At 57.1% G+C, this 15,315-nt stretch overlaps 7 protein-coding genes across 7 annotated transcripts; 4 read left to right on the top strand and 3 right to left on the bottom strand.

The window, feature by feature from the left end:
* Nucleotides 1–995: 995 nt before the first annotated feature.
* CH63R_02219 (YkgB) lies at nt 996–2,862 on the bottom strand (the record flags this gene model as incomplete). The annotated part of the gene is made up of 3 exons (XM_018297194.1): nt 996–1,334; nt 1,688–2,162; nt 2,471–2,862. The coding sequence occupies 3 exons, from the start codon at nt 2,860–2,862 to the stop codon at nt 996–998; spliced, it is 1,206 nt and encodes a 401-aa protein (XP_018162010.1).
* A 648-nt stretch (nt 2,863–3,510) lies between these two features.
* On the top strand, nt 3,511–3,869 carry CH63R_02218 (uncharacterized protein; the record flags this gene model as incomplete). The annotated part of the gene is made up of 2 exons (XM_018297193.1): nt 3,511–3,556; nt 3,700–3,869. 2 exons carry the CDS (start codon nt 3,511–3,513, stop codon nt 3,867–3,869), a joined length of 216 nt encoding a protein of 71 aa, XP_018162009.1.
* Nucleotides 3,870–4,326: 457 nt separating this feature from the next.
* Nucleotides 4,327–5,847, top strand: CH63R_02217 (FAD binding domain-containing protein; the record flags this gene model as incomplete). The annotated part of the gene is made up of 1 exon (XM_018297192.1): nt 4,327–5,847. One exon carries the CDS (start codon nt 4,327–4,329, stop codon nt 5,845–5,847), a length of 1,521 nt encoding a protein of 506 aa, XP_018162008.1.
* A 650-nt stretch (nt 5,848–6,497) lies between these two features.
* On the top strand, nt 6,498–8,111 carry CH63R_02216 (glycosyl hydrolase family 43; the record flags this gene model as incomplete). Its single annotated transcript, XM_018297191.1, has 1 exon — nt 6,498–8,111. One exon carries the CDS (start codon nt 6,498–6,500, stop codon nt 8,109–8,111), a length of 1,614 nt encoding a protein of 537 aa, XP_018162007.1.
* A 378-nt stretch (nt 8,112–8,489) lies between these two features.
* On the bottom strand, nt 8,490–9,578 carry CH63R_02215 (Alcohol dehydrogenase GroES-like domain-containing protein; the record flags this gene model as incomplete). Its single annotated transcript, XM_018297190.1, has 1 exon — nt 8,490–9,578. The coding sequence occupies one exon, from the start codon at nt 9,576–9,578 to the stop codon at nt 8,490–8,492; it is 1,089 nt and encodes a 362-aa protein (XP_018162006.1).
* Nucleotides 9,579–13,303: 3,725 nt separating this feature from the next.
* Nucleotides 13,304–13,921, top strand: CH63R_02214 (uncharacterized protein; the record flags this gene model as incomplete). Its single annotated transcript, XM_018297189.1, has 1 exon — nt 13,304–13,921. The coding sequence occupies one exon, from the start codon at nt 13,304–13,306 to the stop codon at nt 13,919–13,921; it is 618 nt and encodes a 205-aa protein (XP_018162005.1).
* Nucleotides 13,922–14,357: 436 nt separating this feature from the next.
* CH63R_02213 (uncharacterized protein) lies at nt 14,358–14,923 on the bottom strand (the record flags this gene model as incomplete). The annotated part of the gene is made up of 3 exons (XM_018297188.1): nt 14,358–14,387; nt 14,500–14,622; nt 14,717–14,923. 3 exons carry the CDS (start codon nt 14,921–14,923, stop codon nt 14,358–14,360), a joined length of 360 nt encoding a protein of 119 aa, XP_018162004.1.
* Nucleotides 14,924–15,315: the final 392 nt, after the last annotated feature.

Raw genomic sequence — 15,315 nt, 5'->3', positions numbered from 1 at the left:
TTCGTACGCGTTATCAGTCACATCGGAAATCTCGTCAAGAGGAGTAGAGGTCTGCGCCGCGGCAATGCAGCCGAATCTTGCTGAAGGTAAGACCCGAACACTACCCAGCGGCAACGTTCTGTGGTTTCCAGCGCGGGTGGTCATTCCACGAGCACATGAAGAGTCATCACTTCCCAAGACAGTGCTGTTGATTGCTCCGCCGTGGACGACGTTTCCGCTCGCAAGGCATGAAGCCTCATACTATGGTGGCAGGCAAAAGTAAAACCCCCCTGCTGGGTAGATGTGGCCATGCTTCCATGATTACCTCAGCGAGGAGTACTTTGGAATTCTTGTGCACATCCAGCACAAATCTAGCCAGTGAGAGTCACTAAGGCTGTGGATCATGGCTCCATACTACCTGTTAGGGAGTTTAAACTTACCCCTAACACCATAGTAGCTGAATGATAGCCCACCGTAGTGGCCTTTGAACTGTTATATTTCAGATCGCAGCCCAATGCCCCAGTTACCTTAAAACATTGCGGTGCGTTCTTGTCTCAGTATGAACGGGTTTCATTCAGCACGAGGGCGACTTCGTACCATGGTTGTGCTGATCGAAAAAGAAAATAAAAAGTTCATCTTTATCTTGTTTAAAATTGCTACAAGTTGACAGACGTGGATAGTGGGAGAAAGTGACAAAATCAACATAAAACACAGATCGCCATGGGCTTGCGCGCCGTCTTCCCAGAACCTAAGTGTAAATTGAGGGTCACGCCGGTTCTGGAGCAAAGCATAGAAATAGATCATCATTGGTACAAGGGTACTGATTCATGCGAAATATCGTTTGTTCTCTAGGTTAGGGTATCGAAACAATCTTCTCGTCACCACTATGCGCCTGACTCGAAGCGCTCGTCTTCCAAGGATTCCTCTAGCAGGTGAAATTTACCATTGGGAACCCCACCCTCGCTCGGACGGGGTAACGATTGACGATTCTTGTCATCTGGGCTGTCGCCCGTCGTCTACTCATCAAAGATGGTGGCGACGACAGCGCCGGTGAGGGTGACCTGGCCGACCTTGCCGCCCTCGGCCTCGGGGATGATCTTGCCCGAGACGAGGTCGCGCTTCCAGATGACAACGGTGCGGTTGTTCTGGTGGCCGATGGCCAGGAGGTCGCCGGCCTTGTTGATGGAGAACTGGCGAGGGGACCAGCCGCCGGAGGGAGCGAGCTGGACGAGCTCGAGCGTGCCGTCCTCCTTGATGGCAAAGGTCGACATGGTGTCGGAGGGACCAGAGCCGAGGACGGGCGAGTCGCGGAAAGACACATCGCGGTTGGAGACGATGATGAACTTCTGGTCGGGCTAATACGCCAAGAAGGAAAAGAGAACAAGCGCGTTAGTCAAATGTGCGCTCAAATTACCAATCCGGAAGCTAATTGTGTCCGGGGGGGGGGGGGGGGGAGGAGGGCTGCCTGTTCCCCCTATTGGGCATTGTGGGTGCATGTTCTCTGCAGGGTGTAACCCAGACAGTGAAATAAGGTCTACTATGTAGAGGAGGATCTGTGCCTGGTTGCAGGCCGTAGCATCCTCCTATACGACAGCCAGAACAAGCAGGAGAAGCTGCTGGGTTCGGGACACGGGAGAAAGAAAAAAAGACAAGGGAAAGCAGAGAGGGGAGAGACAAAAAAGGGAAAACGGGGACGTTGTGGACTTACAGTGATGGCAATCTCGCTTGTCGGAGCCTTGGTCGCAGGGTAGTCGGCGTTGACGGAGGGGATGGAGAAGACCTTTGTGAAGGCGAGGCCGGTGGGGGTGTACTCGACCTTGTACGAGTAGATGTTCTGGTCGAGCTCGCCGTTGAAGAAGAAGAAGATGTCGCCGTTGGCGGCGGTCTTGAAGACGCCGTGGCGGGGGCCGACGCCGGGGCCCGTGACGAGGCCGTCGACCTCGGTGATGGGGGCGACGTTGTCCGGGTCCTTGGTGTAGACGCGGACGCGGTCGCCGCCGAGGTCAGCGAGCAGGACGTACTGGTTCTTGGGGTCGACGATGACGTGGTGCAGGTAGCTCGTGTCCTGGCGGGAGGTGACGGGGCCGGGGGCCTCGAGGGTCGGGAAGAACTCCTGAAGCGGCCCCGTGCCCGGGAGGGCGCCGTTGTCGCCCAGGGCGAAGACGGCGGCTGCGCTTCGGTTGCTACCGAGACAGGTGTGTAAGCTTAGTTGATCTCCCAGGGGGGGTGGTGGGAGGATGAGGTGAGGTGACGGTGGGGGTAGTGTACGGGTAAGTCGAGCAGTGTACGGAATAGGTAAGTAAGTCTTTGAGGGCATGGGGGGACATGCTGGCAGACGGGGGAACATGACGGCCGATTGGGTCGGCTAGAACGAGGAAACGGACGAATGGTTCTCCCATTTTCACATCTCACAATGTCCAAAATGTTCAAATGCCGCATTGATAACGGCGTGGTGGTCGGGGGGGATGGGATGGGATGGGGCTCAACTTACTACGAGCAAGAGACGTATCCGCGAGCTCCAGACTCGGTCGTCACAATCTCGCCAGCGACACCGCTGAAGGGCGCCGAGACCCGAGCGATGCGGGTCAGGGCACCCCCATCCCCGATGGAGAAGGAGTTTAGGGAGCCGTTGGGGACCGAGTTAGAGCCCCGGTCGAGGCAGTAGAGGACCCTGTTGGCGGCGTCCAGGGTGAGCCAGGACGGGTTGACATCGCACTCGGCCGTCTTGGAGGCGACGGATAAGCTGTAGGTGTCGCCGGATCCCGTCAACGAGAGGGTGGTCACATTTCCGCCCGAGTCGGCGGCGTAGAGCGTCACGGCGCTGCAGGAGGCGGCCCAGACAGCGGATCCCGCCAAGAGGTTCGTCAAGGGAGAGTAGCGCATGGCGGAAGATGTTGAGCCGAGTTTGTGACTTGGGGATGTATAGGTAGGCGAGGAGATGGTTGATGTTGCAGTGAGTGGGACGAGGGAAATGCACCCAGTTCTGAATGAAGCAAAGGATGATCAGGAAGGCGGCAAAAAGATAAAAAAAAACGAGTGGATGAGGTGGGAATACTAAGGCCAGTCCAGAATCAGGCAGGTCGAGAGCGAGAGACAGAGAGACAGAGAGCCAGAGAGACAGTGAGAGGATGAAGAGGTGGTTCTATCGGGTGATTTAACTGCGAATGATGGTTGAGCCGTTTGACCGAAAACGAAAGGAACGAAGAGAGGCGAGAGGAGTCTTTGATCCTGGAGGATCTGAAAGGAGTAAACGAGTTGATTCCTGGTCTGCCAAGTTGGCGCAGCTGTCTTCTTAGGGCCTCATCATTCAATATATCCATCGCGGGGGTTCGAAACGTGTTAATATACTATGCTCACGGCTGGCCCCGACTAAGAGGCGAAGACTAGACGGCTTGGGGGCTGCCAAGACCATCATCATCTCCAGTAGACTGGACGGTGTTCACGGAGATTTCAGGGGGTGCTTCTTCGCATTGAGTTCAATCACGCTGACTCGTCCGAAGGTCGCAATAGAGACGCTTAAAGGGCCAAGACATGGCGAGGGGGGGGAACGAGAGCGAGGTCTTCATTAACGGCCCACGTAAGTAGCAATCATCGCCAAAGCCGGCGGCGGCTGCGAACTCCGCCCATCACCGCCCGTGCCCAAATGACGGACAAAGTGCTGACGCCTTTTCCTGCCCCAATGATAGAACCTTAAAAGACGGGCGTCGGGAGTGTCGGTAGTGCCGAAAAGGGGGACGGACTCCGGGCCCAGGCTGACGGGCCTGGAGCAGGGCCTCTGCAAGCAGGGGACTGCCTGCTTCATAAGGCTATTCACCCGGACAAGGTTTGGTCGGATCAAGGAGGTCAGAGGCCAACTTGTTAGCGCCAAGCCTGATGAAGAAACAGGTTGATTGATATGATTAGACGGTCATGATCTTAACTTCGCCCCTCGTTCTTGAGTGGGGGCAGTCTCCAAGGTTTATGGATCCAGCGAGAGAGGGAGAAAGGGAGGGAGGGGGAGCAGACCAGTTTGACTCCAGGAGTTCAGCTAGACGGATATCGAGCAGGAGATGACCGGAGCACCGGGATCGAACCAGACCCGATGTTGCTATGCTTGGACTCGGGTGGGGGAGGGGGATACGCTCAAGTCAACTGGTCAGTCCCATATACCCATCCTACCCCTATCGAGTATAAGATGAACGTGTTCATGATGGTGATAAAAGGGAGATCGACCCCCCGAGCTTACCATAGCTCCTCCAGCTTTCCCCAATACCCTCCTAAGCATTACATTCGTTTCATATTACCGGGCTGTGATAGACCTGTACATATATATTTATAGATATATATACATATATGTACGCCGCAGTCATGGATTCTACGCCTTCTTTCAGACGCCTTGCCGTCGCTTCACTCCTTTGCCTGTCTCCCGCTCTCGTCTCCGCCCAGGCCGCCGAGAACAAGGCGGCCGAGCTGCAGGCCTGCTTGACCACCGCCGGCGTCCACAGCGTCATCAACACCGACGCCACCTGGACCGACGAGACCACCGGCTTCCAGAAGCGCATCAAGGTCGACCCGGCCGCCATCTCGTTCCCCGAGAACAAGGACCAGGTCGCCCTCTCCCTCGACTGCGCCCGGAATGCCTCCACCTCGGCCTCGCCTCTCGGCGCCCGCCACTCGTTCCAGGCCTACGGCTTCGGGAACCCGGGCAGCCTCGTGATCAGCATGGCCGCCTTCAACTCCGTGTCCTTCGACGCCGCCACCAACCGCCTCACCTACGGCGGCGGCTCCCACGTCGGCCCCGTCCTCAAGTACCTCTGGGACAACCACGGCCGCCACTTCCCCCACGTCCGCGGCGCCCACGTCGGCCTCGCCGGCTCCAGCATCGGCGGCGGCTACGGGTCCTCCTCCCGCCACCTCGGCACCCCCATGGACAACCTCGAGTCCGTCGAGTACATGCTGTACAACGGCACCATCGTCAACGCCGCCAGGGGCTCCGACCTCTTCTGGGCCGCCCAGGGCGCCGGCGCCTCGTACGGCGTCCTCCTCTCCGTCACCACCAACACCCACAAGCCCCTCTTCGACACCGCCATCAACTTCACCATCGCCGCCGGCAACCTGGACGCGGACGCCGTCGCCAGGTCCGTCGTCGCCATCCAGGACTTTGCCCTCTCCAAGGACTCCCCCGACGAGCTCGCCCTCCGCTGGTCCTTGTCCGGGCCCCCCTACACCGGCACCGGCTACTTCTACGGCAACCCCGCCGAGTTCGACGCCGTCATCGCCCCTCTCGTCAGCTCCCTGAACGAGATCGCCGGCAAGGTCAACGTCAGCAAGACCGAGCTCCCCTTCTGGGACTTGGAGGTCGCCGTCGCCGGCCAGGGCATGAACCAGCCCGAGGGCGGCACCCTCGGCGGGCGCTCGTTCTACACCCAGGCGCTGACCACCACCACCGACTACCCGCTCACGGTCGAGCAGGCCAAGATCCTGTTCGAGAGCACCACGCTGGCCTTCAACCGCACCGACCTCCGCAAGTCCGGCTTCCTCGACCTCTGGGGCGGCGTCTCGCGCGACATCGCCGACGAGGACACCAGCTACGCCCACGGCAAGAACCTCTGGCTCATCCGCTGGGAGGCCAACTCGGTCGACGTCAACAACTACCCGGCCGACGGCCCGGCCTACATGAAGTCGCTCATCAAGCCCTTCGAGGACGCCCTCGTCGCCGGCGGCAGCCCCCTCCGCGGCTTCGTCAACTACGCCGACACGGAGCTCTCCGAGGCCGAGTGGTCTTCGCGCCTCTACGGCGCCAACTTTGAGCGCCTCAAGCAGCTCAAGACCGTCTACGACCCCGAGGGTGTCTTTGTCAACCACAAGCAGGCCATCCCCCTGCCTTGAGCGTGTGCATAGTGTCTCTTGTTTTGTGGGAATCATGGCGGAACAAAAAGGGAATGGGAGTAGACATAGCCCCCTCCCCAGACACCCATCGTACATACTTCACATATATACCTGGATTGAGGGTTAACCAAAATTGAAATTTCAGTTCCATTCCAACTTGATGATTGGCCGTGCTTTGGTGACCGTGGAAGTAAACGTATGACTTTGTCTCATGATCAAGTAGAGAGTTTCGTTTTCTGAGTGTTCAACTGGTGAGACGCGAGTTGTAAAGGTGACCAAGTCCATGAGGCTCCTCCGTGCTAGTGGACCATAATACACAACCGACTCTGTACGACAACAATGCTCTCTTCTCCAACTTCCCCTCTCGGTCCATGCGGGGTAAAGCCAGCTTCTCTTGGTGTTGCACCACGTCCTTCAAACCACCAAGTGGAGGCCCTCGGGCGGCATTCTCACGAATCATCCACTTCCGGCTAAATCCAACTTGCGGAGATGTGTGGAGTTCGATCCTCTCCAGAGTCAAGAGACACACTCGACGCTCACATGGCCAACAGCACGAGGAGAGTCTTGATAAATAAGTATTCAATGACCTTGAGCCCACCCCCGTTAAGAGATCTCACTTTAGCAGTAACAGCAACTCAACACAGCTCACAATGCCTCAAGTCCGGAATCCCATCCTCCCCGGCTTCAACCCGGACCCCTCCATCTTGAGGGTCGGGGATGACTACTACATCGCAACGTCCACCTTTGAATGGTTCCCCGGCGTCCAGATCCACCACTCGACGGACCTCGCCAACTGGGAGCTCGTCACCCGGCCCTTGAACCGCAAGAGCCAGCTGGACATGCGCGGCGACCCGGACAGCTGCGGCGTCTGGGCGCCCTGCCTCACCCACGACGGCGACCGGTTCTGGCTCGTCTACACCGACGTCAAGCGCAAGGACGGCTCCTTCAAGGACACGCACAACTACATCGTCAGCTCCCCCTCCATCGAGGGGCCCTGGTCCGACCCCGTCCACGTCAACTCGTCCGGCTTCGACCCCTCGCTCTTCCACGACGACGACGGCCGCAAGTGGTTCGTCAACATGATGTGGGACCACCGCCGCCGCTTCCACGCCTTCACGGGGATCGCCCTGCAGGAGTTCGACCCCGAGGCCGGCAAGCTCGTCGGTCCCCGGAGGAACATCTTCAGGGGCACCGAGCTGGCCCTCGTCGAGGGCCCGCACCTCTACAAGCGCAACGGGTGGTACTACCTCCTGACGGCCGAGGGCGGCACGGCCTACGAGCACGCCTGCACCCTCGCCCGCTCCCGCGACATCCAGGGCCCGTACGAGCTTCACCCGCAGAAGTACGTCATCACGTCCAAGGACGCGCCCTTTGCAGCCCTCCAGCGCGCGGGGCACGGCGACATCGTCGACACCCCCGACGGCAGGACGTACATGGTGCACCTGACGGGGCGCCCGACGACGCAGAACAGGCGGTGCGTGCTGGGCCGCGAGACGGCGATCCAGGAGGCCTACTGGGCCGACGACGACTGGCTGTACGTCAAGAACGGCCCGGTGCCGTCGTTGCACGTCGAGGTCCCCGGGACGAGGGACGACACGGCGTACTGGGCGGAGCAGCGGTACACGTTCGAGGACGGGCTGCACAAGGACTTCCAGTGGCTGCGGACGCCGGAGCCCGAGCGCATCTTCTCGACCGAGGGCGGCAAGCTGACGCTCATCGGGCGGGAGTCGATCGGGTCGTGGTTCGAGCAGGCGCTCGTCGCGCGGCGGCAGACGCACTTCTCGTACGACGCCGAGACGACGGTCGACTTCTCGCCCGCCGACGAGCGGGAGTTCGCGGGCCTGACGGCCTACTACTGCCGCTACAACTTCTTCTACCTCACCGTCACGGCCCACGAGGACGGCAAGAGGGAGCTCCTGATCCAGAGCTCCGAGGCCTCGTGGCCCGACGGCGACCTGACGACGCCGTTCCCGGATGCCGTGGCGCTGCCGGACTCGGGCAAGGTAAGGCTGGCGCTATCGATCCGCGGGCCGAGGCTCCAGTTCTACTACGCCCTCGAGGGCGAGGAGCTGAGGGCGGTCGGCCCCGTGTTCGACGCGTCCATCATCTCGGACGAGTGCGGCGGGCACAAGGCGCACGGCAGCTTCACCGGCGCGTTTGTCGGCGTTGCCGCCTCGGACCTGAACGGCACCGCGAGGAGGGCCGTGTTTGACTACTTTGTTTACCGCCCCGTCCACGATGCGACGGACCGTTATGAGATTTGACAGCTGCGGGCCGAGGCGATGTCGAAAGTGCTGAGCTGTGAGAGGGACGCGGGGTTGCCGACGTAGCAGCCGGCCGGTTGGTATGTCAAGATCTGTATATAACACAGCTGGACACCTTGACAACTTTGCTCGTGATGATCTCTGGAAAACAAGAACTGTGCGTAGAGTTAGTCTGGTCGTGCACACCATAGACAATACACCGTTCAACAGGTTCTTTCTACATCCACTCTCACGATAGCAGGACCATTACGATTGTTACTTGGGTAAAATGTGTTATACATTGTTTGTCATATCATCATTTAACTCGCCAGAAAGCCACTAATCTATACAAGCAAAGGTATCATTACACCAATCCATCCATCGCTTCCCGTACGCCCTCTAGAAGACCATGCACAAGCGGCCCTTGAGCTGCTTGGACATGTAGTGCTCGGCCATCTCGTTGGCCTGGTCGACGCTGAACGTCTTCTCGACATGTGTCCTGCAGCCGTTCTTGGCGTGCAGCTCCAGCATCTCCCGGCTGCGCTCGGGGGTGCAGATCAACGCGCCGCGAATGGTCTGCTCCTTGAAGTTCAGGGCGAAGGCGTCGACCTCGAAGGGCCCGTCTGCGGGGAGGCCAACGTCGACAAGCACGCCGCCCTTGCGCAGGAACTGCTGGGCGAACTTGATCAGCGGCCGGCCCTCCGTGTTGATGACGACGCGGTCGACGCCCGGGTTGGTGTCGTAGAAGGACGTCTGGAGCTCCTTGACGGCCTTCTCCTTGGCCTCGTCGGTGTCGATGAGGACGGTGCGGTCGGGCTTGAGGTGCGAGGGGACGTCGTTGGCCAGGTCGAGGGCCTCCTGGCGGTTGTCGATGGCGATGACCTTGCAGCCCAGCGACTTGGCGTACTGGACGCCCAGGTGGCCCAGGCCTCCGATGCCGACCATTGCGAGCCACTGGCCCTTCTCGGGCTTCGCCGCGCAGAGGGCGCCGTAGACGGTGGCGCCGGCGCAGAACAGGGGCGCCGCCTCGGCCCAGGGAATGGAGTCGGGGATCTTGGCCACGACCCGGGCGTCGGCCTTCATGTACTGGGCGAAGCCGCCGTCGAGCGTGAGGCCGAGCATGCCGCTGAGGTTGTCGCACACCTGCTTGCCCTGGTTGCACGAGTTGCACCGGCCGCAGCAGCCGTACGTGTTGATGGAGCCGACGTGGTCGCCGACCTTGAGGCCCTGCTTGCCGGCCTCGGAGCCGAGCTTCACGACGGTGCCGGCCGGCTCATGAGAGCCGACGAGGCCGGGCTTGGCGCCGGCTGACTCGTAGACGCCCTCCTGGACCTGGAGATCGGTGTGGCAGTAGCCCGCGGCGGCGATCTTGACGAGCACGTCGTTGGGGCCGAGTTCGGTAGGGACCTGGATGTCCTTGACTTCGTAGCCCTGGTTGAAGTCCTTGATGGTTGCAGCGCGCATCTGCTGGGGGATCTGGTCCGCCATGTTTTGGATAGAGGGGTTGAAGGAAGGATAAAGATGCCTGATTCGTCCAAGTTATGAGTGGTGGTGGTGTGAGGGTGAGATGCAATGAGTGAGATTGTGGTCACTAAGACAAATACGGTAATGTCTCTGAAGATTGGCCGGAGTTGGTGAGTGATGTTCTCTCGACCTTGATGTCCAACCTTCGATTTATACGCCTTGGATGCAACCCCCCTTTCCATTTTCTGTCCCGACTTTTCGCCTCATCTCCAACGTCATACCTTTTTGAGTGTTGTGTTGTGTGGTGTTGTGTGCAATGCTGGCGTCACAGCGTCCAGTGTTTCTTACGTCAAATGTAGGTGGTTTTGATGGGCCTTGCCGCTTCATACTATCATAAAAGCGGACTGATGGATGAGAAGCACGGGTGAGCTTGTTGTGGTGCGGAGGCGATTCGGAGTCTTGGATTCGGAGATAAAACGATTTAGGGGGAAGGGCAAGCTGTTCGACTGTCTACCTTTGGATGACAGGGGGGAATTGCTTGGGTTTATCGGCAAAGATGAAGGTTCATTTCTTCCGAAAAACTCTCACTAGTAGTGAAGCTTCCCAATTTCGAAAGTCCTCTTCGAATGAGAGACTCCAAGAATCGCCGTTCCCAGTCGATGATGTAACCCTGAACTCATCGTGTTCCAGAATCTCCCGGGCGCAGATCAGTGACTCGGAATGCTCGCTCCAGAGTCCCGTCGGGATAAGCCAAAGTTGCGGGTAATGAACTCCACCAAGTCCCACTACATGATGTTCTCGGGCTGGCGGCGGTTCATCGATTCTCAATGTTGCATAGACAACAGAACAAGTTTGGCGGTACTGGTGGTGTGTTGGGCCGCCCAGATAGATAGATACGTGTAGATTATCGATGGGAAAGTGGAGAGACGGAGGCCTGACTGAGCCAATCAGATCACACGGATTCACCTCCGTCCAGCCATATCACTCACGGTCTTCGTCGATTGCTGCCCTTCACTTTAGATGCTCTCTTCTGCAACCCACCAAGAATCTACGAACAAGCTCATGGTATTGAGCCGTACGTGCTCACTCGAGTGACCCTACGATACCAACATGATGCGTTCGGGTTTCGTGATCAAGTCCTCAAGACATGATTGAAATTTAATGCTAGAAACGCAAAAGGCACTCAACCGAAGGCCTTAGATACCAACGAAAGTGTGGCGCTAGGAAAATACAATCGGTACCACCATTTAAAGTGAGTCGCAAAGACGAAGCTCAAGGTACTTTGGCTTGACGCTTGGCAAAATGCGTCCGGAGTCGATTGCGATACTGCCGCTGATGTCATGACTTTCCTCAACGAAGACACTCATCAGACGACATTTCCAAAGCGTTATGTGTTCCTAGTATTTCGTAGAGCTGCGAACGGTTATGGAGGTTTCCACCGTTGGAAGATGGAGGACAGCTGATCTACCCGGGCCTGGTCTCTCTCCAGGTTAGTATCATTACACCTGTGGTGCAATGCTGAAACTCCAGTGGCATTGCCAGCAACCGAGACTTGGATATTGCAACACAAGCTATCATAGAACAACAGCTGATAGTATAGAAACTAACGAAGATGGCCACAACCCATGTTTGCCATCGTCAATGCGCCTATCTTTGTTGGCTTTGTCCGTATAACCGGTAGCCACCCTGGCGTAAAGTAGCAGATTGGCTTCCCTTTTTTCTTTTTTCTTTTTTCTTTTTTCTTTTCTTTTTTTGAAAAGGCTGAGCTGGGGCTTTTTGGGCTTTCTGTTGCCCATGGCGACCATAAATTTCCATATCCAGGTATGAAGTGGAAGACACTAGTTTGCGGCTAAGCGGTTCAGATATCTTGGCGTGTGGGCAACGAAGAATACGCGGCGGTATGAGAGCCAATGCCCCCGGGAATGATGAATTGATTGAATCCGACATCAACACGGCCCATATGTCCCAGCATCGACACCTAAGCTGGTGGAGGTAAACAAACTTCTGCGGACCTCGGTGTACTGCGAGTAAGACAAAATCTTTAGATTGTCCTCTTGTCCATTCTGCGTCTGGGATTCTGTTCCATGTCCATATCATCCAGAAAGCCAGCGCTGTGTGCGCGGTCTAGGCCTGGAGAACCCGTCGTGGATCGTCGACTCGCATCTAGACCGAAAGATCTTTCGCTTCGCCACATCTGGCTGCGCCAACGAGAACGCCCGCGGGCCAACTCTTTTCTGCTAGCACCTTTATAGGCACGCATCTTCTTCTCCGCGGGTGCCTAAGCAGAAGGACAGCCCATTGATCGGGTTAGTTTCCATTTCCTTTTCCGGCGTAAGCAACTAGTTCGGCACTAGGGAATCGATCTACCCAAGCAATATCTCTTTCCAGTCACGCAACAAGCCACCACCGCTCAACTAGCAGGCTTGCAGGGAGATGTCTCACTCCAAAAGCATCCACTAACAGTGTGCTACTGGCCCTGCCATTCAGATCGTTCCCTAGCCCCCGCAAAGCTTGACCAGCTCGCCGGGACACACTCTTCCGTTTGCATACATTGATCCTCGCATCTTCAACCCAAAGCGGCCATTTGCAACCCGGATTAAAAAACCACCCCCCCCCCCCCCCCCCCCCCCAAGAAGACACAGTTGGAAGCTTAAAGATCGGGCGTAAAAGCTTGGGACGATGGCTGCCTTTCCACAATGCCACATCGCATTAGCATAGGAGCTCTTACCCCTATCTGTCCCCATCCACCACGACGTTGGGCAGCCCAAGCGTTCTACGGCCCCGCCCCCTTTTTGTCCTTTTTTTGCGCCAATGTTGACGGCGTGAGAGGCAGCCCCATGTTCATAGCCCCAATGTCAACACATCGTTCGGTCCGTGATTCGCAGACGTTGCCGACTCTGAGCTCGTACCCAAGCTCACAAACCAAGGGCCGCATGCCAACAATCAACTCTGTTTGTCCTGGCTTTTAACTTCCAGGATTCCCCCACGCGCGGGCCGACCGCGCTTCTTGGGCACCCGAGTCTCATTTCTTACGGGACACATTCCTCTCAAACTAGCTTGTTTACCCTCCAGGCCTGTCCTTTCCGATTTGTCTCGCAATCCTCGATCCCATTCATACACCAGCGGCCATAATCGTCCACCGCAGGCCTCAGGGTGCAGGAGATCCATTGTCGACGTGGGCCCCAAGTGTCTGATTCGACTTGCAGCTCCTATCCGCACCACCACCCTCGACAACAACCCCCTTTATCATTTGCAGGGTGTCCAATCCCCTGGATGGCGGCTGTTTCCCAGGCAGCGGGAAGTGGTTCCAGATACAGGCACAGAGGGTAGTTAAGATTCCTACAGGTAGGTTTGTGCAGTCTAGGGATTCACAGCGAGATCGTACTCTGCCGGTGGATGTTTCGAACCGAATCTAAGCACCCAATTCTCACAGTTTTTGATGTAGGCCTATCCATCTTTTGGAGAAAGAAGTGTTCCGGTACAACGGAGTATCCGCCTCGATTGAGCGTCGCGCCGACGCCAGGCATCACGTCTATCGCGATCATTTTTCTCGCGGCCTAATTATACAACACACGTGGACACTTGGGGAGGAAACGAAAGAGTCTGGTGTCGGAACAGCAAAGGTCTACGCACCGCCGTTCAGTCTTTGAGTCGGACACATCCCTGAGAAGAGACGAACGAGAACGTCACAGGTTTGTTTTGTGGCAACGAGACCATTTCCAGCTATCGCTAGAGTCATGTCAACATCAATGACATCTGTCCGCGAGTCTCGCACTCAAGCGCGCTCGAAGGAACTGCCTCGACTGCGGTTCGACGACTTCTCGTACGAATCCCGAATCTCGGGACCCCAGTCGCCGAAACGGCCCCCTCCGCCGCGCCATCGAGCGTCGTGGGCTTTCCCGTTGAGACGTGGGCCGGGCTTCACATTGGACTCATCTTCATCCGCCGCGCCCGACACTGATTCAAACACCATGTCGACAGTCTCGAGCGGCGCATCTCCGATTGAGCCCCCGCCTTCTGGGATCATGAAGACAATGGAGTTCCAGCTTTCTTACGAGTCGAGGACGTGGACGAGACGTGGCAAGACATTCCCTCAGGGCGAGGGCCTGCCGTTGCGGCCATCCACGATCTCGGATATGAGAAGTATCACAGGCGGCGAGCTGCAGATCTTTTGTGGAGGCGCGTCGACGACCTCACTCAATATCGATACCGACGCTAGACTCCAGCGGGAATCCCACAGACACTCGTCTCCGCCCGCGTCATCTTGGAGCTGGCTTGCGAACGGTCATTCGAGACCGGTTTCGATGAATGGAGTTGTAAAACTTCCGTTGGACCCAGAAGCGCCGATTGCGAACGAGAAGCAGTAATCAACCCTTACGATACGACTGAATAGCAAGGGATATGTAATCTAGTTGGGAAACGATGGTGTAATTACGAAGATACGGGAGACCGTGGTAGAAAAGATTCTCGGTCTGGGAGCAGGTCATTAAACCATCTTGAACGATCTTGACGTAGGGAGGAGTAAGTATGCTTGGGAAATCACGATTGCCATGAAACATTCTTAATAAACGAAGCTATTCTGAGATACAATCGCGCAAGACTGGCTGCATTGGTGGAATATCTGTCACATTGCGTCCGTCAGCCATCGTGTGGCCACGAGAAAGTGACTACGTCTAGGGACGTGATCGAACAAGCGGATACGAAGTAACAAGGCCTATTTACAATAATGGTGGTGTTGATTCCTCGCGAGATGACCATGAGGCTGACTGTTCATGTGAATGTGACCGGGCAAAAACGACTATTCTATTTCAACCACTTGTCGTCGTCGTCAGGCTGCCGTTGACTCTCAGCACCCCTTGAGGCACTTCCAGCTCTTGACATTCTGGCCTTCGGCTTTAAGACACTGTCTCTGCCAAGATTGAGATACAGCACTGGACCTGCGGACCTCCGCATTGCAACTGTCATCGGAGTACATGTAGCACGTTACAGTGCTGCCGACGTTCCCGTCGCCAGAGACTCTGAGACTGCTGACGCGCTTCTCGGCGACCTTATTGCAAGTTTGCGAGCACTGTTGAGAAAAAGAATGAGTAAGCGCCTCGTTTTGCCAGATGCGGCCACGGGACGACGAGAGAAGAAGGACACGAGGACGGTTGGTCACTCACGTCGGGTTTGATGAAGTTCACCCGGGGGCCATTGCAATCGCTCTGCTCAAAGGCCTCGGCGCATTGGCCCCCAGCGACGCCATTCGTACCACAGTCGTCTGGGCGTGCCTCCAAAGCGTTCATTATGCCAGAATCGGTACCAGACGCCGCTGCCGCGGCAGCCGCGAAGACGGCCAGGACAGGCACGACGACGGTAAGAAAACGCATGATGATGTACGGCCCGGTGAATCGACTGAAAAGGGTGAATGTGTTTTTTTCTTTTCCTACTTCTTTTTCGATCAACCGCAGCCTGAAACGACAAGGTTTGTTACAAGGCGGAGAGAGTTTGTTTAGAGTGAGAGAGGGCGGAGGTGTAGCGAAGCGTCTGATGACAGGCTCGGCAAGCGGGGCCGGCCACCGTCCCACATCCGGACGAGGATCGGACGGTTCAACCGGCCCCACAAGCGTCGGGGTCACCGCCAATCCAGCCGCTATTGTTGACATACAGATGAGTAATTGCCGATGTGAAAACATAAAGTACGCGACCTTAGTGCAGCTGGGTGCACTCTACCTGCCCGGCTGAAAGAGGAGCCCCCGCCAGCCAACTGACGCTCAGCTCC

Source organism: Colletotrichum higginsianum, chromosome 2, assembly GCF_001672515.1.
Source record: "Colletotrichum higginsianum IMI 349063 chromosome 2, whole genome shotgun sequence".
Classification (NCBI taxonomy): Eukaryota; Fungi; Ascomycota; class Sordariomycetes; order Glomerellales; family Glomerellaceae; genus Colletotrichum; species Colletotrichum higginsianum.
This window is presented reverse-complemented; position numbering and strand designations above follow the sequence as displayed.